Below are 22,924 nucleotides of genomic sequence, written 5' to 3'. Positions count from 1 at the left end.
GCACCAGCCCGTGCAGCGAAAAGTACAGTGAGTTAGTTTGTTCTCTTACGGCTACCGTACGAGGGGTGAAAGGTGATTGACGCGCAGGGCACTGTGGGAATGGAACACATGGAGTGAGGCTACTCGCAAGGAAAGAGGGGAGGCTGTGCTGGTTATACGGTGGGGACGCATTTTAGGGGTTTTCGGGTGGCTTTATACGCATTAATAGATAAACCGTTTACTATTTATTAAGCTTTGCTGGCGTCAGCGCTATTGGGGCTTTCATTTGTTAGACTTCTAAGTTAGAGACCTGGCTGTGCGATTATACCCGTATGTATTTATTAACACCGATCCCTGGGCATAGTGTGAGGGTATTATTATCATTATTAAATATTATTGTTTTTCCACACTATGTATGAGATTATAACATTTCTGAAAGTTGTGAAATTCTGTGGTAAATAGTGGCAAGTTCCACAGTAATAACCCTTACAGGGGCATGATCTGCATGTATAAGAAATTAGAATTATTATTCATTAGATTATTTATAAAGTCTTTAGTGACGTGAGTGTAGAATAACTCATTACTGTTTGCAGCTTTGCCTCTATCAGGTACAAGTACATAAATATCACTATTATTAAACTTTTATTAACTTGAATTAGCAATATCCGTACTGCGTGGCTTGATGGATCGGTTTCACTGTGGATAAAACCCCGCTGTTATTTGAAGGCGCTATTTATCTGTTTTAAGTTGTGGTGTCAGAAAATAAGTCTGGGGTCTAAGAGAATGAAGTTTGCAGGTGAATATTAGGTGTTTGGCATAAAATATTTCAAATTCTCCATTACAGGGGTCAATAGTTGTCTGTCTCTGGCGAGAAGGGGTTTATTTTCTTTGTACAATGTTAATTTGATGGCATAACTAAAATTGTCATTGAAGTATACATGATGCAGGGCATGGCACTGGGGTTGGCACTTTACTATATGGTTAAGCCACTGAGCTGAAACGGTTCAACTCCTCTGCATTCTCAGTGTTTGCTAAATAACCATCTTAGTTGGTCTTACCCCCTATGTTTGATGCATCAACTACCATTTCTCCAGCTGATGGAAACTAGAACTCCCATAAAGCTTCTGTACTAACCAGCATATCATAGACTAGCCAAGCATCATGGGAGTTGTAGTTCTGCAAGTGCCAGGCTGCTGACTTTTGGCAAAACAGCTGTAGATGCCCAACATGTTTTGTGAGTACTTAAAGGTCAGCAGGCAATGCAATAAAGCAGCGAGACGTCTTAGTAGATTACTTAGACTAGATGCTTCTTTTCGTGCCGTCAAAATTCTGTGTTTCTGAATAACATGTTTGAAAAGCAATGCTTGTTAAACTTAATTCCATTATGTTAGAACGAAAGATAACAGATCCTCATTACAAGTCGTTAGTAGAAAGTTTATTTGGTGAAAATCTAAAGTAAACAGTACTGCTTTTCTGGGCAGGTAACCAAACAGGATTGTTGGATTGATGCCATCAACAAATCAGTTATTAAATGTAAACATATTAAATGCAACATATGTATATCTATCTATAGCGTGATACAGTTTCAATGATTAAAAAGCCTTAACCTTGTTTCTCTTTGTTTTGTTTTAGGTAATTTTCCTATTTTTCTGTTTGCGTGTCTTCTTTAGAACTTAAAGATGGCATCCAAAAAAGATACGGCGTTGGATACGCGTTTTAGCCGTGTAACAAAAGACCCTAGATTCTGGGAAATGCCCGAAAAAGACAAGAAGATTAAAATTGATAAGCGTTTCCAATCTATGTTTCACGACAAAAAATTCAACCTGAAATACACTGTGGATAAACGGGGCAGACCAATGAATCATAGTACCAAAGAAGATCTGAAAAGGTTTTATGATCTATCAGACACCGATGAGGATGAAGTTGGAGATGAAGAAACATCTGTAGGGTCCAAAAAGGGGAAAGGAGCAATTAAAGCTAAAGAAAAGAAGAAACGGGAATCTAAACCTAAAGACAAAAGTGACAAGAATAAGCTTGAAGAGACTGAAGAAGGCAAGGAAGATAATGACAGCCAAAAATTAAAAGGGAAAGATGGAAAACTAACTAAGGGAAGTGTGAAGGAAAAGGCTGAACATACAATTTCTTCCTCTACAAATAAAAAATCTGAAAAACAAGGGGTTAAAATTCCAGTGCAACAGGAATCCGAGGATGAGGAGTCAGGTGGGTAAAAACAACTTTAATTCCATATATCAATAGTATGTGTCTTAACTTTGGGGGGACACAGATATGTCGTTTCCCTGGTCTTTGATCAATTTGGTAGACCTGATTCTGTTTGTTTGGAGAGACACTCAAAGTGACAAACACATTGTGTGGAATATAGCACCCAGGAAGAACAATGTTTATACTGAGTCTCCAGACTCCATGTTCATATAGTTATTGAACAATATTTACACTAGAGTGGCACTTTTAACTAATATCGTATTTGAGGGCAGATAAGGACCATTCGACCAATCTAGTCTGACCTTCTTCCGTAACATTCCCTAACTCCTTTTAGATTCTAAGCTCCTTTGAGCCCAGCCCTCCTTACCTCCTGTTTCTCTAAGACAAGTTGTTATGTCATTCACTACTTGGTATGTCCTGTTTAAGCATTGTACAGCACTGCGGAAAATTATAGCGCTATATAAAACAATAAATAATAATAATGTAACACTCCCCTATAATTAATATTATCATATTATAATAGCCTCTGATTTTGTATGCTTTACAATTTAGCCCATGAGAAATGCTTTCACATAAATGCATTCTAGATTTGTCAAATTGTCCAGCCATAGAATTTCATAACGCAGTTAAATTTTTTTAAAGCATAAAATTAAGCATTCATAGCGATCATTCCAATATATTGGAAGATTTTATGTGCCAACAGTAAACTGTCAGAAGCCGCTAGCAGGCTTCTGAGGTGATCAGGCCATAGTTAGCTCAAAGATGAATTTGTTACACAGACTGGCACCTTTTTAATGAAAAGCATTAAGTACCGTGTTTACTTGGATATAAAATATTAATTTATGAGGCTTCAGGAAATAATTTATTTCAGCTGGGATGAAGATGGAATGTGTACCTGAACGGGGTCACATGCAGATTTTATTGATCACTGTTTCTTATTAGGCAACTCTCAAAATAAATGCAAAACCCAAACAATCTTTTTAAGTTTTTTTTTTTTTCCTTTTCTTTAAGCAGGTCTCGAGGATGACAGCGATGAGGAGAGTGATGAAGACAGTGATGTTTCTGAAGGAAATGATCTAGAAATTGATGAGGATTTGGGTAGTGAAGAGGAAAGTGAATCAGAAGATGACGTTTCAGAGGACGGGAAAGATGATGATGATGATGATGAAGAAGAAGAAGAAGAAGAACAACGTTCTGGAGATGAGAATGAAGAAGAAAGTGATAGTGGCCCCGATTTGGCTAGGGGTAAAGGGAACATTGAAACAAGCTCTGAGGATGAAGATGATGACGATGATGCAGAGGATGCCCAAGAAAAAGACCTTGAGATTGAGCATGCATGGAGAGAGTTGGACAAAGATGCACCTCGTGGAGACGAGGTAAGGAAAGCAAGGATGGTGTAAATGGGAAGAAATTGCTGGAATACACATTCATCCTTCACGAAATATGAATTTTGTAACACATAATGTATATGCACCTTGATAGAGTATAGAGGCATTTTTTTTCTACGAGTGATAATCCCATCTGATAAAATTTGCACTTTGTAGTGGAAGCAGACTGCATCTGTGCGTCACTGGGGACAGGTTATTGGTTTACTCATTGAGCAAGTAAAAAGGTTTTGAAAACTTAAGACACATAGACATTTATAGTCAGGCACTCTATTAAAGTACCCCGTTAACACTGTGTTAAAGACATAAAGCATCACATTTATTATTATTCTATTTCTTTAACCATCACGTAGTTCTGTGTATTTTTGATACAGTATATTTGCATATATTTCAATACAGTATATTTGCATTTAGAAAAAATGATTTGCTGTTAACAGAATAGTTCAATTCCTGGTTGTTGAAATTTGTATGTATAGTGTGATACGTTTTGTGTTTACTTGTGTAAAGGTTGTTGTTTATTTGTTTTGTTAGCGTCTGGATGATTAATGTGACATTGCTCTCTATAGGTTACCAATCGTTTAGCCGTTTGTAACATGGACTGGGATAGATTGAAGGCCAAGGATCTGCTCGCCCTCTTTAATTCTTTTAAACCGAAAGGAGGTATCGTGTTCTCCGTGAAGGTAATGCAGCCAAAACTATACTGACCTCTTCCCGAGATTGATAATTACGGAGGCTCATAATCGGGGTTATGCAACAGATTCTCAAAGGATCAAAGGGATCGAACTGAAAGCAGAGTTATTAGAAAACCTCTTGTTACTTCATGTTGTGTGGAAACTATTAATATAAATATTAAGGTGCTTCAGAGGCCCCACACCATTCCTCTTGGAGCTGGTCCCAGGACTTTAATAATTGGTGTCAATTACGCCAATGTGGCCACAATTAATTGGGGATTATTCTCAAACTCTCATGTCATAATGGTTCCTGTCATAAAGATACCAAGTTACGTTTCCATTTTGTTTTTCATGTCTCTGGAAGGAAACTTGTATCCCCCCCACACATGTAGCTGGGGTTTACTTGTTAACAACAACAACCAAAAAAATTGGTCGTTAACATTTATTTTAACAGATAAAATAATGAATATCCTTTTCATGTATTCCCGGCAATACAGAAAAATTCTAAAACGGACTCCATTGGTTTAAAATGAGTTCAAGTATAGTTTGTCCCAAAGCATTTTGTATTCATGTCATTGTGACGGGCTTGGAAGCATAAACATCCATCTTAACTTTGAACATAACTTTTTCTGGTTAGAGGGGGGATTTGTTCTGTTCTTACTGGGTTCGTTTTAAATTGTATGTTTTAGAATGTATTCTTAATACCGTTCATGGTCCACGGTTTCTTGCTTTTTATATGCGTGTTGTCTTTTTGGGTTTGAACTTTTCAGATCTACCCTTCAGAATATGGCAAGGAGAAGCTGAAGGCCGAGGAGCTTCATGGTCCTCTGGAACTAAAGAACCTTTCAGAAGATGTTACAGATGAACAAGGGTTTGTGATAAATGTATATTTTAAAACCACTTGAAATAACCATAGTTGACAGTCCATTAAACCTTTCATAAATAGCTTCTTCCAAGGCCAGATTAGCCAGCCATATTAAGTATGACTGAGGACACTTGAACTTGAAACCATCTGCATAATATAATTTAATGTTCTTGCATGTTTCTTCCCCCTCTGCTGCTAACCTTAGATGGATTTTTAGCTTTTTGGCTCTTCGGTGAGATGATTTGTAGAATTAAAAATGTCCATTATGATGACTACTGCTGGAAATCTATGTAATGTGTTACATTCACGTGTTATGTTACAGCATCAAGCTGTTAAATAGATCCTTGTAAAGGTGAAAGTATGACATCATATGTCTGAAGAAATTAAATATGCAGCTGTTTAACTTAACCTAGATCAGCTATAACCCGCCTTGTGCCTGAGCCCTCTGTATACATATGTATGGCAAGAACGCAACAAACTGTCAGGATGTAGCCAATGTAAACTTGTAGAAGGCGTTGAATCTTTTCATGCGTATTTAGCACTCTATTATTTAACAGTAAGAAGTGTAAGGTTTTTGTGAACAATCTGGGAAATCAAAACAGTTGGATATATAAATCGAGAGCTTTCAAATTTTTAGTTCTCATTAACTGTAAAGTAAACAGTTTGTTCTTGGTTGTGTTGTGTCTGGAAACTTGGTGTTGGTAGATATCAAAAACATTTCAGACAGCAATGACATCGCACACACAGAATGGATGAATGGCAGACTTGTTGCTATATATAAACTGCTCTGAATAATGCAACTGAAAGGTGCTGCCCTACATACCCTGCGGACTTTTTCTAGTATTAAAGCAGGGGATAAAAATTAACTCTGGTCTTCTGAGCCATAAAATGAAATAAAAGGCCCTCCCGGATCCAGCTGATCTGTCCAATAATTGTCCCATCTCTCTACTTCCTCTCGTCTCCAAGCTGATTGAAAGAATTTTCTATACCCAACTATCTAAGTTTCTTGACTCCAACTCCTTACTCGGCCATCTTTAATCTGGATTCCATTCTCGACGTTCTACTGAGTCCGCCCTTACTACAGTTACTAATGATCTACTCACTGCTAAATCCAGGAGCCACTACTCCTACTAATCCTACTTTAACTTTCTGCTGCTTTTGACACCATGGACCACCATCTTTTTCCTTCAAATTCTTCATGATCTTGGTCTCCTTGACACTGCTATATCCTACCTTTCTCCTAAAAGTGTCTCCCTCTCCAGTAACGCTTCCCCTCTCCTCCCTCTCTGTCAGGGTATCCCAAGGCTCAGTTCTAGGACCCTTTCTGTTCTCTTTACACTACCTTCTCGGCAAACAAATCTCATCAGACCTTTCTTAGTCCCTCTCCTGCACTAACACTCTTTGTATAATACCCCCTAACGTCCTTTAGATTGTAAACTTTTTTTGAGCACGGCCCTTCTCACCTGTTGTTCTTGTATGTCATCTTGTTATGTTATGTTATATACTAATTGTTATATCCAGTTTACCTTTTGTACAGTGCTGTGGAATCTGATGGTGCTTTATAAATCAATAAATAATAATAATACATTGTACCCCCATTTATATTTTTCAGTAGGGACTATAATTATAGTCAGTCATCTAGTGAGAAGAAAGTGCTATGTTTATTCTACATTTTCCAATTCTGTTAAGTGTTTGCAGATTAAAATAAACAATAAATATGTATTAAAATCCACCAGGTATATATACGCCATAGGTAAAGGTATCTTTAATTCCTTTATTTAGGATCTACATAATTAATCCTCCCCACATTCTCTTTTAATTGTGGCTAATAGGTTCACGCAGTGAGTGAGGAAATTGATTCGCTGATGCTGCTTCGGAAACAGATCTCCACTCCTAGGAGTTAAACATTTAAACAAAATCTCTCCAAAACATTACGCTGAACACCTAACCCAAGCTATAGGTCTTTTTAATTAATAAAGCCTTTGATAGTGAGCGTTTATTTTCCTAGTGCTTGAATAATGAATAATAGTTATCAAAACATGCGTTAACCTTGTGTTGTCATACAGAGTTTTCGCCAAGGAGTGTTAATCCGTACACTTTCTATTTATTTTCTTTAGCGTTTATAAAGAAAAACTGCGTGAATACCAGTTTCAACGGCTGAAGTACTTCTACGCGGTTATTGAATGTGACTCTCCGGAGACCGCCAATAAAATCTACGAAGAGTGTGATGGGCTCGAGTTTGAAAGTAGCTGTTCCTTTGTGGATCTCAGGTAACGCTGAACTTCTTGATAGTTTGAAAGATCTTCTGGTTCATAAATTGAGTTTGGGAGTCCAGGCTGGTAGTTAGCAAAGCTACCCTAGATTCACTAGCCTCCATAAACCTCTCTGCCTTCCGCTGTAGAACCACACAGACTTATTTGTGACAAGAATACAAGAATGCAGCATATATTCTATCTAGGATTCATAAAAATAGCAGTTACGATCAGATTGGAATTCTGTGGTTAAATAATGTTTGGATATTTCAATCAAATCCCCCCCACTGCGAAAAGTCAGGCTCTTGTTGAGCCAAAGTATGGCAGAGCATCCATTTCTTAATCCATTCACGGATAACTAATCAAACGATTCTCTATTCTTTTCCCAGTTGACGTACCTTACCCTTGCTAGCATGCGCAATTAAAAGTCAATTAAAAACCACCTCTTAAGGGAAATCCGAAATTAGTTTTGTGTGTGCTTAATAGTAAAAGGGCTGCTGTAATGGAAACATTTGTGTGTGTGAAGTTTGTGCAGTTCAAGCCGTGTCAGTCAATTCTAAAAGAAACAAACACAGCTAATAACAGAGCTTTTACGCCAATAATGTTTGGGAAGATTGATGTGTGTGCGCGCTTGTTCTCCGCAGGTTTATACCCGATGATGTGCAATTTAATGATGAACCAAAAGATTCTGCTGTAGATGTGGATCTGGCTTCTTACAAACCTAAATTGTTTACGTCGACAGCCCTGTCAACATCTAAAAAGGTAATTTCTGCCAAATTAGGGAGTGTAACTGCAGTTTACCCTAATTTTCCTGCTCACCAGCTCACCCAATGAAATCACCATATTGTATTTGAAGACAAAATAAATCTTGTCAGAGGTGTCGGTGCTTTGTGTATTTTTTTTTATTTTTTTATTCTTTCATGCTCTTTTCAGCAGTAGTGGTTTAGAAAAGTTAGATTTCTTACTGTCACTTAATAACAAAGAAATAAGACTTTGCCTTCTCATTTAATACATTCTTTAGTCCAGGGGCGTCCAACGTGCGGCCCTCCAGCTGCTGCAGGACTACATCTCTCATACGCTTCAGCCAGCCCCTGACGTAGTCCTGCAGCAGCTGGAGGGCCGCACGTTGGACGCCCCTGCTTTAGTCACATGGAACGCAAGGTTGACTGCAAAACCTGTAAAATAAAGAAAAGTAATATCCTTTAAAACGAGGAATAATCGGAATTTGAGTAATTTACATACAGATTTAATACTTGGTTGGATGAGTCTGCCGTGCGTTTAAAACAAAATTCTAAATAACAAAGTACTACACGGATTTGCAATTACCCAGCTGCCAGATACAACAAAGCCAAAACCTCTTTCACTCGCCAATTCTTCACCCCACGGTAGTCCAGGCGTTTGACAGAAACCATACTGGTGCCGACGGGTACTCGGTGTCAATAACTAACGCTCTATATGGTTGCTTCTAATATCGTCGTTGAAGTACAAATGACTGAATTAAAAATAAAACTCTGAAGCAAAAAAAAAAAAAAAGGCTTAAAAGTATTCTCTAGGTTTGCCAATACTGGAATGTCTTGCTTGTTAGAATGATGTATACAAAAAACAAAAACTGTCTGCGCTTCTTACCCTAATAAAGTTGGCAACAAATATATAAACATAATATAAATGAGAGGTTTTGGTTCCTTGTTAGAATGATGTCAAGGACTTTATATTTTATATATTGTATTAATCATTTATTTATGGGACCGGCCTGGTGACAACACAGTGAAAATGTTTTAGGAAAAGCTCTTCTATTTTTCTTGTATTGATTTTGCTGCTACTTATCGCGAAAGATCTGAAACGGAAGCATGACGACCGTACGTTTTGCTCTTTTGTAATAAAGGTGGAACTTACCTGGGATGAGACGGACCACGAGAGAATCACAACTCTGAACCGACCGTTTAAGAAAAACGAGATTCTTGATCTGGATTTCCAGGCCTACCTGGCTTCCTCCAGCGAAGAAGAAGAGGATGAGGAGGAATGTGCTCCAGGTACATCTTATCTCTTCCTGCGTCTTGTAGGGGTTTCATAGCAAAGTAATAGAAATAACATCTGTACGCACTAGGGCTGCAACAACTAATCGATAAAATCGATAATAATCGATTATTATCGATTATAAAATGAGGGTTTTTTCAGAGCAAACGCTCTGAAAAATCCCCCTCATTATATAATAGTTTAGTCTGACTCACCGTCTCACAGCAGCAGCTCCTACTTACTCCCCCTCCCTGTAATCACTGTGACAACTGGCCCCGCCCCTTCCTTCTCCAGGCCAGAACCACATGGCTGTGACACTCATCTAACTGTAAGTATATGTGTATATATATATATATATATATATATGTGTATGTGTGTGTATATATATATATATATATATATATATATATATATATATATATATATATATATATATATATATATATATATAATGTGTATGTGTGTGTATATATTTATGTAATATATATATATATATATATATATATATATTTGGGCTACTGAAAGTAGTGGGGTGTTTAGGGTTAATTTAGGGGCAGTTATGGTTAATTGGGTGTTTAGGGTTAATTTAGGGGCAGTTATGTTAATAGGGTGTTTAGGGTTAATTTAGGAGCAGCTGTGGTTAATGGGGTGTTTGGGGTTAATTTGAGGCAGTTGTGGTTAATGGTGTGTTTAGGGTTAATTTAGGGGATGCTGTGGTTAAGGGGGTGTTAAGGGTTAATTTAGGGGCAGTTATGGTTAATGGGGAGTTTAGGGTTAATTTAGGGGAATCTAAATCCTGGGGGCAGTGAAGTGACATATCTGGGGGTATAAGGCATATACAGTATATAAGGCATATGTGGGGAGGGCAGTGTGGCATGTCTGGGGAGGACGGAGTGGTGTATCAGGGTGTATAAGGCATATCTGGGGGTAGAGTGGCATATCTGGGGGTAGAGAAGTGGCATGTCTGGGAGGCAGGGTGGCATGTCTGGGGAGGATGGAGTGGGGTATCAGGGGATATAAGGCGTATCAGGCACAGTGGCAGATGTGGGAGGCAGCGTGGAGTGGCAGATGTGGGAGGCAGCATGGCGTGGCATATGTGGGGAGGGCAGGGTGGCATGTCTGGGGAGGATGGAGTGGTGTTTCAGGGGGTATAAGGCGTATCAGGCACAGTGGCATGTGGGGGGTAGAGTGGAGTGGCAGATGTGGGAGGCAGCGTGGCGAGGCAGCGTGGCGTGGCAGATGTGGGAGGCAGCGTGGAGTGGCATATGTGGGAGGCAGCGTGGAGTGGCATATGTGGGAGGCAGCGTGGAGTGGCATATGTGGGAGGCAGCGTGGAGTGGTATATGTGGGAGGCAGCGTGGAGTGCTGTGGTAGGCAGCGTGGCATATGTGGGGAGGCAGCATGGCATGTCTGGGAGGCAGCGTAGCAAGCCTGGGCTCAAATGTGCATATATTGGGGGGCTGGTTGGGCAATAAAGACAAGAATTTTATTATCAAAGTTTTTTTATTCTGCTGTTTGTATTTAACATCATTTGTTTAGTAAATTATTTTAAATAAATGAAAAATTTACATTCATTTTTTTTATCCGATTAATCGATTAATCGAAAAAATAATCGGCCAACTAATCGATTATTAAAATAATCGTTAGTTGCAGCCCTAGTACGCACCGTAGTAGCAATCTGCACCTCCAGAGCTAAAGGAAATTGCCCTTATAATGGCGTTTCACCTTTCAAGTAAGTGAATCTATAAAAACGCCCTAATTTTAACTTTTTTGTCCACTTTTAATTCTACATTTTCATGTTAAAAAAAAAAATAAAAATTAAAAAAAAGCTGCAACTGTGGGTAGTGTACGCGAATGACTATAAATTCCACTGTATGGTGCCTCTGATGCTGTTAAGCAATGGGGTATTTACAGCATACAGCAATGTACATGTTCATGTTCTCTCTAACTTATTGCTTGGTTGTTTCTCGGTTGTTCCACTGCCTAAACAGATGGCTTTCCTCCCCTACAACTGTATCCAGTAAATTATAATTAAGTGTGTAAAAGCTGAAAACATCTTTTTCTTCCCCACAAGGCTCTACGTTGCTCTATGATATTTCCTGGTGTCTTTGCCCTGCACAGCATGATGTAAATATCTAATGCTCTGCTAACTTCATACTGGATAAAGAAAGTATTGGGATATTTTTATTACTATATGAGCTTGATTTATAGTCTATTAATTTAAAGCAAAAAGATATGAGGAGGGGTTGTATTTATTTGTTCTCTGCTTGGACATTGACATCTATGCTACTAGGATCTAATCGTTGGCAGAGATGCATTAAAGGGTTTTTGTTTTTATTATTCTATTGCTTTCATCTTGGTTACATTTTTCTTTTTTTTGGATGCCTTTTCCCAATCCTCTTGATTTATATTTTTAGACACTGAGGCTCCCGCAGGGAACGAGGACACAAAATCTAAGAAAAGTATAAAGGATGACGAAGAACAGATTGCTCGTTACAGGGAGCTCCTCAAAGGCATCCAAGAGAAAGACAAGAAGAGGGACAATGAGATGGAAATGGAAGTAAAGTGGGTCCCAGGTACCTCATTTTATTCTGCTGAAACAGCTTTATTATATTACACAGGGCACATTGAAGGACATTATCTTACCTTTAAGCGTATGTCATTTTTATTGCACTGGGCTGAATTTAGAGGAACCGTTGCCTGTATAGCATTTAGCAGCACATAAATCCATTCATTAAAGCGATTTATAACTTTAGATTTCTAACTTTTTCAGTCTGGGAGTTTTGAAAGTGTTTGTTCTGGGAAAACAGAGTCCAGTATCAGTAAATTATAATTTTCGAATACGTTGCAAATTCCTCATTTAATTTGTAAATGTCCGTTGTAAAGGAGCTTAGCTCCCCAATATCCAATTCTGAACAAAATGTAAATACATGTAAGGTAGGTTAACCATCTTTCATCTGAATTTGATTTAACAAGCCAATAAAGTTTAAATATGACTTTGACTTCCCTGGAAGAAGCCAGAGTCATTTTAACGTACTGCAAAAAGAGGACCTCTGAGGTCATGAAATCTTATTCTGTGTGCTGGCCCAATACAAGGTATCACAATCCATTAAAGGCTCCGTTTTATTAATACAGTAATATGCAATTTCCTGCGAGAGTTTTGAGTAAAGGTAGCGAGCGCTCGGATACGGTTTCTCCTGCAGCAGTTGACTGTCAGTGACCAGTTTTCTTTCTGTTGTTTTTGTTGTCATTTGGCTCTATTTACCGATTTGTTGGTAGTGCTTCTGTATGCACACAATATCTTTACAATGTATTTGGGGAAACCCATAAGGAAACTGTTTTAGCGATTCAGATGTTCGTACGGCTCTGAAATAATCCTGTGTGATGGTGTCATGCTGCGCATTACCACAGAGAGTCAGTGTAAAGCCACGAAGTCTGTACTGAACACAGAGTATTTAGACAGACGAGGCCTCCTCAATTATAGCCACCTAAGGTCTATATCAGAACTTCCATGTGCTTTCTTGCTAGCCTGACAATTTTTAGAAGCCAGCTAAGGAGTTGTGATTCGGCGATAAATTGTAGACCTTGGCAATTGTAAAATATATTGCTTGCAGGAATAATTTTCTTAGTAATCCATAGTGAATCTGACATGTTTGAATATTTATCTCCCCTGTAAATACTTAAGTGAAAACAACCTTAGAGAAGGTGCACACTCCACACACCTAGATTTCCTTTGTGTATTACACATATGTGTATGTAATAAAAGATGTTATTATAGTAGATAATATCCGGCCACCGTCTCAGTGTTGCGATATACCGCCCCTTTCTGAAAATATGATCCAAGGAATGTGTTAGAAAACTCAGAATTCAGTCTCTGTGTTCACTGCTGACTTCGGGAACAGCGCGTTATTTAGTTGACTAATTTGTTGCCTCTGATAATCGGTTAGGGTCAGAGAGCGTTTCAGAGCGCTGTGTCTGGAAGCCAACGATAATACCGATCTCTGCTCTGGATTACAACGGGTTATAGAGCTGACATTTTGAGAAAGACCAGAATAGGAGTGAGCCCATTACCAGGAATTAGCGAAGTAACTTGGAGAGCGCGGACTCTCATGGCCGGTTTCCTTGTACAATATGCAGTATTTTAAAGATTGTTTGGAGTCTCGGCAAGCGCGTTCTCTGGGATAAGCAGATTTTGTGCATATTAAATCACACCATTTTTCTGCTGACTGTTTAGTTAACAGCTCCACTTGGTTGCAGAAATGCATTGCCTAAGCACATTTCTAAGGAATATTTTAAATGTTTTTGAAGGATTTGTTGGTTGGAATAAGAGAATTTGGGCTCAGGATTTTCTTTTATAGGGTGTTTCTGATTTCTATAAAGAAGTCTTGCTTATGACTTTTGTTTCCCTAAATCTATTTAGCCCGAATGGGAAATGTTTGTCTTTTATATATCTCGCTATACGATATTCCAGGATACTCGCTCGTTGTATCTGAGGCTTAGCAAATAATTCAGCCCTTAATACTTCTGGCGATCTCTTAATCTCCCCGTACTATTCATTAGGGTGGTAATGTGGATTCTAAGCAGCTGATATAGGGAAGGCTGTGATCTGAAGTTAAGGACCATACATAGAGAGTCCTGTTTAAATACCGCTAGCAGGGTTAAGTGTGGAGATGCGATCTAACAAATCCTTGTCTGTTTCAAACGATCTCTGCTAGTCCTTGTCCGTACAGAGCCTCCTCCGGTTACCACACATCGTATTCTAGCGTTTGTGTACTATGTAACGGCCTGCTTTTTGTTCCAAGTATTTCTTGAAGTTGACAATCCTTGCAGTGCCCGCTTTCTTGATCTTTTTTCACTGTTAATGGCCTAAATATTGATACGTAACTTGAGCTACATATGAAGTTTTGGCTTGAAGTCCGTTATTATCTTTTATTTGCGTAGTGCCAATTATTTCCGCAGTGCTTGTTACAGTCCATACTTTCTAATATAATGACAGCTAGAACTGACCGACTAAGACAAACCCATACGTTAAGCGGGCTCTGCTTACGAACTGGATCTCCTGTAAATCTGTCAGCTCTGTTGCTGTATTTTTGTTATATCGCCTTACAGGGGCCCTAGAAGTAAGATGTAAGTTGGTAAATTTAGTTTAACGAAGTGACGACGTCCTTTGATTAGTTTCGCAGCCACTCAGTACATCCACTTACATGACCCCCAAATGAATACGTTTTAGAGCTTGAAGTTCCGTGGGCTTGACTTTGTAACTCACATGGGGTTAGATCCTTAACCGGGTCCTAAAATAAACTGGGTAATAATGCTGGATTTCCCTGCCTCACAGCCATGGTCTGCGTGTAAAGATTTTGGTTAATATATCTTGAGTTATGAAGTCTTTGGGAATGTGATAGCGGTCACCATGAACTCAAAACCAGCTTCACCCCCTTGGGAACCGCGTTTTAAGGATTAGAAGGAATGCTATTATTCTGAGAATAGCGCACTAACTGTACTCGAACCTTTCCCCTGCTGTTGACATGGCAGGAAATGCTAATTTAATCACTTTTTTTTTCTGGAGAACATGGCTGATAAAAGGACACCACGTAGACTGGGGTTTAAGTCATGGTCTGATAATTACATCTCCCAATGGGAGGATGAAAGTTCCTCTGGAACACTTTGATCTGTCATTCTGCATGGCTGCTAAATGTAAAATCATAATTCTAAGTAATACGATAAGACTGAACAAATAGGTCATAATTTGTTTCATTTAAGGATTTTAGGAACATGCCATTAAGTTCCTTTTGTAAAAAGTATAATGCGAGTGCAATATGCTGAACGATGTGTACATTCTGTGGTTCTTCGTGATTATAGCGCGTTATCTGATAAAGATGGGAAATGAAAATCATTTTGTGGAGTCTTTTTTTCCAAATCACTAGGCCTACATTATTTGTAGTAAACCTGCAAGCTTTCCTTAAAGTCGGGTTAGTAACGTGTAATGATATTTGTTGAAAGTGGCGCAAAACCAGCGTCGTCCTTCACTGCACCAGGACTAATATTTGTTACGATATGTGACTGGCTGAAGTTAGAGACAACATGCAGGATCTTTAAGTAAAATCTAATAATTCTGATAACTGTTTTTAATAAATAGTAGCAGGGCTATGAGCTTTTCATCTTTGGAGTCAGATTTGCCCCTTTTATGTGACCCAATACAGTGTGTGGACAAAAAAAAAACCTGAAGAGCAGATGTCATGAGTTCCAACTTTAAAGGCCCCAAGATCTGGGGTTCTAGGACATTTTATGAGTAGCTGCCACATCCCAGATTATTCTTAATTCTATCTGTTTTATTAGGTATGATGGTTCAAATGCAGTCGTTACTGTGTGGTCATGGCAAATAAAGGGACATTTGCATTAATTTCAGCATGGGAACAGCTTACCTGTCTTTCCATAAATAAAGAAAAACTTTTAGATATGTAGAATATGATGTCAGATGGATTTGGCCCATCTAGTCTGCCCCTTTTATTCCTGCTGTAAAGGCTAAAATCTTAATTAGTCCTTGGTCTTGGTAAAGTTACATTGCAATTCTAAGCCCCTGACCCTGTCATTCTAGATTTAAAAGGATGATACATGTTAAAACAAGTCATAAACGTCTCTCCTTCACAGTATGTACTGAGACATAAATTGAACAACCTAAGCATTAGCTTCTTGTGAAAAGCGTTTACTCCTAGATTTTTAACATGAACAAAGACTGTTGATGACGTATGAGCTGGAAGTAATTATATGTAAGCAGAAATGGCCCTTGATTCCAATAAAATAATGGTGCTTGATATGATGGTGGCTTTTCATTTTTTAAAAAGCACCCACATTTTTATACACGTAGCTGAGACTTGCTTATATTGGTCATTTACTGAGTAAAAAAAAGTAATTCTGTTGTAAAGATCAATAACCATAGTACAGAGTGTAATAGTGAAGTATAGTGTAATATGTAATATTAGCCCTCCGCTGCTATGCAGTATGAAGAGTAATACGTCTTTGAACAAATAAGCAGCATTATTCATGGCTCATTAATTAAAGTGCTTTATTATGTCTTATTTGTGTGTTTGGTCGCTTTGGTGCATAACATGGAAGTCGTTACATTTTGTCATTATTGTTGCAAAGGTCTTAAAGAAAACGCTGAGAAAATGATCAAGGACAAGTTAGAGGGTAAGGACAAGCTAACGCCGTGGGAGAGGTACCTTCAGAAACAGAAAGACAAAAGGAAAATGAAGAAGAGGAAAAAGGTAACTTTGCATTTTGTGTTTGCTTTTGGTACATAGAAAGATGTGACCCAACTGGTCCAACAAAAAAAATTAATGTTTACTGATTTTTTGCTTTGGCATAAACCATTGTTTTAGTGAAATTGGGTCTTTGGGTCTATGCTCTTTAGGACGCCGGAATTGTGTACCCCGTAAGGGTTAACATAAGCTGCCAAGTTGTAACAGGTCCCAGAAGAAGACATAAGCCATACTGCTGCGCCTGTATATGTTTCTGAAGCCTGCCACGTGTTTTCATGTCGCCCTGGCGGTGGAACTGAACATCAATCACAAACATATGTGACGGAGTGAAAAATAAGCACGCTTGTGCTGTAGCCGTGCGGCGCTTTCATCCTTGTTTTTGTTATGTTTTGGAATGTTGGAGCGGCCTCCGAATACTCGTTTGTGTCGGTGAACGCATCACGAGATCTTGAAACGCTGATCCGGGCCATGGCCAGCAAAATCCATACAATTATTCCAATGGTTTCTTTTAATTGCTCCAGATTAGTTGGCTAAAAATAACCCTGATAGTAATTGTTAACTTAATGTACTAGTAATCAAAGGCTCCAGTTGCAAATGCTGCAATCAGTTTTAATTACATTATTTTATTTATTCTTAATTGCCTTGGTATTGTACACAGCTCATTGCCAGAGTCAAGGCTTTGTAGTCTTCATGTGGTTTCAGCAGGTTAAGTGATTGTGACCTTCCCTTTTAAACGGTGGTGGTTTCTTTCCCAGGGTAATACAGAAGAAGAGGAGGAGTCGAATGAAGAGGAGGAAGTTCCTTCTGATGTTGACTTTAACGATCCATACTTTTCTGAAGAGCTCAAGAAGCCAGGTGCTCAATTATCAACATATAACCATATATTATACTGTGCAAAATACATACTTATTATTATTATTATTATTATTATAATAATATGTAACTTTACAACTTTTGTGTAAATAGGTGAGGTACATACAAGAAAATGTTTGGTTAGATAGACTCAAGGGAGTTGGGGGAATCGGAGTTGAGAGGTGAAGTCATTTGGGGGTCACCAAACTGAGACTATGGCTTGTGAAAAGTATTCAAGGTGTTCGTGGTGAAGCCTAGTAATCAGCCACGTTGTAACGTATTATATGGGTATCCTTGTGCTTGCACACAGAGCGATTGATGGTTTATTTAGTGCTTTGTACATATGTGCAATGTTCATGCTCTATCCTGTTTCAGGTCTGAAGAATAAATCTACATCTGGTAAGAAAGAAGGAGAGCAGTCGTCTTCAGAAGATGAGGCTGAGAACGAGAAACAGCAGGTAAAGGAAAGCTTCCTATGTGTCCTGTGCTCTCAGAATAAACTGATGGCCAATAACACAGCCCCTTTCCCAGCTTAGCAGACTTCTTCTAAACATGGTATGCTATATATCGCCACATTGCAAATATATATCAAGGGAAACTATATTTCATTATGAGATCCCTTTTTATAATCTGTTTTTAAACTGATATTCTTTTATGATTCCTCCTGAATCACCAGAGCTTAATACCTTAAAATGTTGGTGTAATTGACTATCCAACAAGCTCCCATTTTTTTCATGGATCTTTTGGCTGCAGTACCAAGCAGGTGCAGAATGACTGTAGTTTTAATTTATATTTCTGCCACTGTTTATATTAATACTGGGAAATTCATTTTCTATAGCCATTCGTTAACATAACCATTTGGATTTGATTGCTCTGTCCATCAGGTTTTACCAAACTACTGCGCTAGTCACTGATGTTGTTATTGGGGTTGATGCCCTAGGCCTGACCAGGGTCAGTGTATCAAACCACCCGCCAGACTGGTATTCGTTATGCAGAGCACTGGGATATGACATATCCTGACACGCCGAATTAGGTTATATTAAAATGTTACTAAAGAGGGCTATACTGACTAGTAGGGTGATCAACCCCTATTAAAGTTGCCCTATCACTAAGCGAGAATACGCCACCGACCTACCTTCTTCTACCCTGAATCAAGTTGACTATTAAAAACAGGTGTAGAACCTCTCTAACCGAAAATCCAACTACATCTGAAATAAAGATTAATCGTATTCTATGATTGACGGCATCTTCCTGGGTAAAGTAGTCTCTATAACCTGGAAAAAATAAAGTCATGGAACTAAGAGAAATATATTTCTTTGCTGTATAATCCTGGAACGGTAAATTCAAATATTTTCCTTGAATTGTTAAGTGAAATGCCTGTGGATTGGCAGCTATGTCAGAAACCACCACAGTGTGTAATGATATATTACATGGTTTGTTTCAAACTGCTAAACACATGACACAAGGTTTAAATGTTCACTTACTTAGTCGGACACCTTTTGTCTGTCCTGGCGTTTTTCTTATTTGCTTGAGAATGTTTCCTCTAAAAGTTAATTAAATTACAGCTTTAAAGAAACCAGTTGTTTTTTAAGTAAATTGACATCTTTCATGGTGCCGTTATTTTCCCTTTACGTATCCGTACATAATGTAAGTAGTAATATAGTAGGACTGTGTAGATGCTGACTGCAGAAAAGAACCAGTTGGCCCATCCAGTTCATTGACTTTACTTTTTTAAGCTAATTTGTGCAGATCCCAGGCTTTCTTGAATATTTTTACTACGTACTGCTTCTTACCATCGTTTAGTAAAAGGTTTCACTGATTCCTCCTCAGACTTCCACTCTCTAAATTCAAAGCATGACCTCTAGTTCTAGTCCTTTGTTTTATTACTACGTGCTTCCTTGCTGAGTTTTATTGAATCATTTGGGATATTTAAATGTTTCTATTATGCGTCCCATTTACGTTCTCTTTTACAACATAAAGTACCTGTGTCTCTCCAGAAATACATCAGTGCGACTTGTACTGCTGTTTCGTCGCATGCGATGCCATACCCCGGTTCTCCCGCTCAGAGAGCTCGGCAAAAATGAGAGCCGCTAATGGCTACAGCTATGTCGCGTTTCTTTGATCAGTGATCGCAGGCTGATACTGTAGGGCTGGGACGAGGGTCCCACTTACTTCAGCTAAACACAGTCTAGGAGAAAAAAAATGCATTAAATAAATGTTGGGTAATATCAAAGCAGTATATTAAGTGCAATATATTAATATACAGATTTTTTGAGTACAGGAAGCAGCTAGGTGTAATATAAAGGAAAATGCGTCCCATGTTTACTGTCTGCCCTGTTTCAATACACCAATTTTTGGAGGTCCTTAGAATGAGTGCCTTGAAATGATAATCTCAACAAAAAAAAGTATCAATTGTGCAAACCCTAAATCACATAATGCTTTCCTTAAGTGTAAAAGTTACTTTCCCCCAAAGTTTTGGGACTCACCCTGTGATCTGAAATCATGGAGCAAATCTGTATGTTGTAACTATTCATGACGGATTACACAGGATCCTGCACTGCAGCCGTTTGACAATAAGGAATTAAAGGATTTCTTTTTGTTCATTTCACACTGTGAAATAAATAATAATACAAAAAAATACAGTAAAAACAAACTTTCCATTTCAGATGGCGATATCATTTAGTTTGGTTGTATAGGCAGGATTGCGTTTTCACTTACTCTGTGTGATGTGTTCCAGGCTGAAATGGCTCTGCTTATGATGGACGACGTGGAAGATGATCGCAAGCATTTCAACTATGATAAGATTGTGGAGCACCAAAACCTGACTAAAAAGAAGAAGAAACAACTGAAGAAAAAGGAGCAATTATTGGAGGATGATTTCCAAGTAAGGATGTGTTTATATGTCTGGGCTGCGCACGGTAAAGCGCTTATTCTAGGCACCAAACTTTCCAGGTGAATCGGGTGCTTCTGATGGACACTGATATATGAAGCCACTCTGAAAATGCTCGGTTTATTTGATCCTAGAGTACGCCAGATGCCAAAGGACCCTGCAGAGATTATATTATATACATTATGATCATTTGCAGGGTTTACCATATGCAGACCCAACCAGGCCATCCACTGGCTTAGCTAATACTGCTATTACAGTCTTTTAAAATGCAGTTTCATTCATTTTAGTTACCAGCCTTCTGTTGCTGTTCAAGATACAGTCACAATTAATACAATTTGTATATGTATATTTGTAGACAAATTCAGGGAATTTTTCATTAAACCCCTTAGAATATGTTAACATTTCTAAGAACCCTTCATAAAAGACACTACTTATTGTGTGCTCCGTCTGTGGTTGGTGTCTATATCTTGTTAAGAGACTTGGATCGGTTAAATAAAACCCGTATGCGTTCAAAGAGTCGGCTCATTAGCGTTTGAGGTGGATTGATTTGACTTTATTGCAGCATTTTTCAATAAGGAAAAAAATGCCATTGTCTAAACTTTTTGTTCCATTCTTTCCGCAAAATACCACGTGATTTCTTTGTAGTTGGGCGTAGTAATTTCTGTAATTCCTGAAGAAACTTAATGGGGATGTCATAAGAAATCCCACTGTTTAAAGTTTTCATTTTCCATCCATCTGTTTTGATTATATCTGTATTCTGCCTGCAGAAAAAAAAGTAAAATGTTAAGACTAGAATGTCAACTACCAGAGGAATGAACACGTTAGAAAACATTGGGGTGCACAGAAATAACCCCCCAAATAAGCCCCATCCAGTATATATATATATATGTGTATATATATATATATATATATATATATGTGTATATATATGTATATATATATGTAACAAGGTATATAACAAGGTAATTTAACAAGGTATATAATTCTTTATATTGCAAATGTTTCTTTGCCCAGCTATTGTAGTTCTTAAGCACTATTTTGGGAAAAGACAATGCAGAAAGGTTTATCCCCTAATAGATATGAGTTTCTTCTGCAATAGGAGCCTGGCTTAACCTGCATAATGCATAGTTAAAGCAGCACCTCACAGATTGAACCATGCATCATGCAGGGCCAGCTAAGTAGCCACTCAGTGCTGGTTTCGTGTATCACCTCTGCAATGGAGGTGATTGATATAGTATGTATCCCTCCTTGCATACTGTTCAACAGGTTTGTTCAGTCTACTTTGAAAAGTTACCGTCTCACTCACAGAAAGTTTATCAAATATATTGATATAGGATACATAAGCTCAATGTATTTGTTTTGCTTTTTTTATATTCTTTATAGCATATGTGTGTATTTTAATAAACTTTGTTTTTTTTTAGATTGATGTTGAAGACACAAGGTTCCAAGCTCTGTATACATCTCACCTGTACAATGTAGATCCTTCAGATCCCGGTTTTAAGAAAACCAAAGCCATGGAGAGAGTTATTGAAGAAAAAGCTAGAAGACGAGAACAAAAACCATCAAGCCATGCAGCGGCGGTAAAGGAACAGGAAACCAAACTGGAGAACGTTCAGCAGAAAGGGACGTCTGCTGTGAAAACCACAGACCCAGCTCTGTCCATGCTCCTGAAATCCGTCAAGAACAAAACTCAGCAGTTTCAAGCTTCAAAAAAGCAAAAAACAAAATAGCTGCTTTACATCTCTGTGCTAATCATGGCAGCACATTTTGCTCCTCTCTTGTCCTCAATCTTGTAAAGCATCGGTTTTATGCTGTGGATATTCCATGAGCTCCAGTCCCGATGCACCAAATCTGATGAACAGCACATACATGAATTTTGTATATATAACTATACAAAAAATAAAATATTTGACATTTTTAACAAGATGCTCTTGTAGATGAAATACGTGTTCTTATTACATAAGCATGGAAAAGAAAAAGAAGCTTACAAATGATATTTCATGGTTGTATTCATTCATTGCGAATTAATGGCGCAATCTGTGTATTTTGAGGAACATTGTGGCCCTATTTTCAGAGGTTGGGTGTGTGTAAACCTACATCTGTAGAGTGGTGTGTGTAAACCTACATCTGTAGAGTGGTGTGTGTAAACCTACATCTGTAGAGTGGTGTGTGTGTAAACCTACATCTGTAGAGTGGTGTGTGTAAACCTACATCTGTAGAGTGGTGTGTGTGTAAACCTACATCTGTAGAGAGTGTATGTGTGTGTGTAAACCTACATCTGTAGAGTGTGTGTGTGTGTAAACCTACATCTGTTGTGTGTGTGTGTGTAAACCTACATCTGTAGAATGGTGTGTGTGTGAACCTACATCTGTAGAGTGGTGTGTGTGTAAACCTACATCTGTAGAGTGGTGTGTGTGTGTAAACCTACATCTGTAGAGAGTGTATGTGTGTGTGTGTGTGTGTAAACCTACATCTGTAGAGTGTGTGTGTAAACCTACATCTGTAGAGTGTGTGTGTAAATCTACATTTGTAGAGTGT

At 38.3% G+C, this 22,924-nt stretch overlaps 1 protein-coding gene across 2 annotated transcripts; it reads left to right on the top strand.

The window, feature by feature from the left end:
• Positions 1-69: 69 nt before the first annotated feature.
• On the top strand, positions 70-22,329 carry ESF1 (ESF1 nucleolar pre-rRNA processing protein homolog). 2 transcript variants are annotated; one of them, XM_053461348.1, is made up of 14 exons: positions 70-159; positions 1,612-2,199; positions 3,211-3,575; positions 4,151-4,264; positions 5,026-5,126; positions 7,238-7,390; positions 8,017-8,134; positions 9,255-9,402; positions 11,803-11,961; positions 16,529-16,650; positions 17,400-17,499; positions 17,872-17,954; positions 20,234-20,380; positions 21,808-22,329. In XM_053461348.1, exons 2-14 carry the CDS (start codon positions 1,659-1,661, stop codon positions 22,114-22,116), a joined length of 2,460 nt encoding a protein of 819 aa, XP_053317323.1. In that variant the 5' UTR covers positions 70-159; positions 1,612-1,658; the 3' UTR covers positions 22,117-22,329. The 2 variants fall into 2 exon arrangements, with proteins under 2 accessions (XP_053317323.1, XP_053317324.1); XM_053461349.1 differs by having other exon boundaries at positions 16,529-16,665; positions 17,418-17,499.
• The last annotated feature ends 595 nt before the right edge of the window (positions 22,330-22,924 follow it).

Source organism: Spea bombifrons, chromosome 3 (assembly GCF_027358695.1).
Source record: "Spea bombifrons isolate aSpeBom1 chromosome 3, aSpeBom1.2.pri, whole genome shotgun sequence".
NCBI classification, from domain to species: Eukaryota; Metazoa; Chordata; class Amphibia; order Anura; family Pelobatidae; genus Spea; species Spea bombifrons.
Note: the sequence above shows the minus strand (reverse complement) of the source record. Positions and strands in the feature narration are given on the sequence as shown.

Bases quoted from the DNA above. Each gene is read 5' to 3' on its own strand.
- ESF1 (XM_053461348.1), top strand. From the start codon at position 1,659: ATGGCATCCAAAAAAGATACGGCGTTGGATACGCGTTTTAGCCGTGTA. The intron at 3,576-4,150 runs GTAAGGAAAGCA...TGCTCTCTATAG, and splicing joins ATGCACCTCGTGGAGACGAG to GTTACCAATCGTTTAGCCGT. The intron at 8,135-9,254 runs GTAATTTCTGCC...TTTGTAATAAAG, and splicing joins CCCTGTCAACATCTAAAAAG to GTGGAACTTACCTGGGATGA.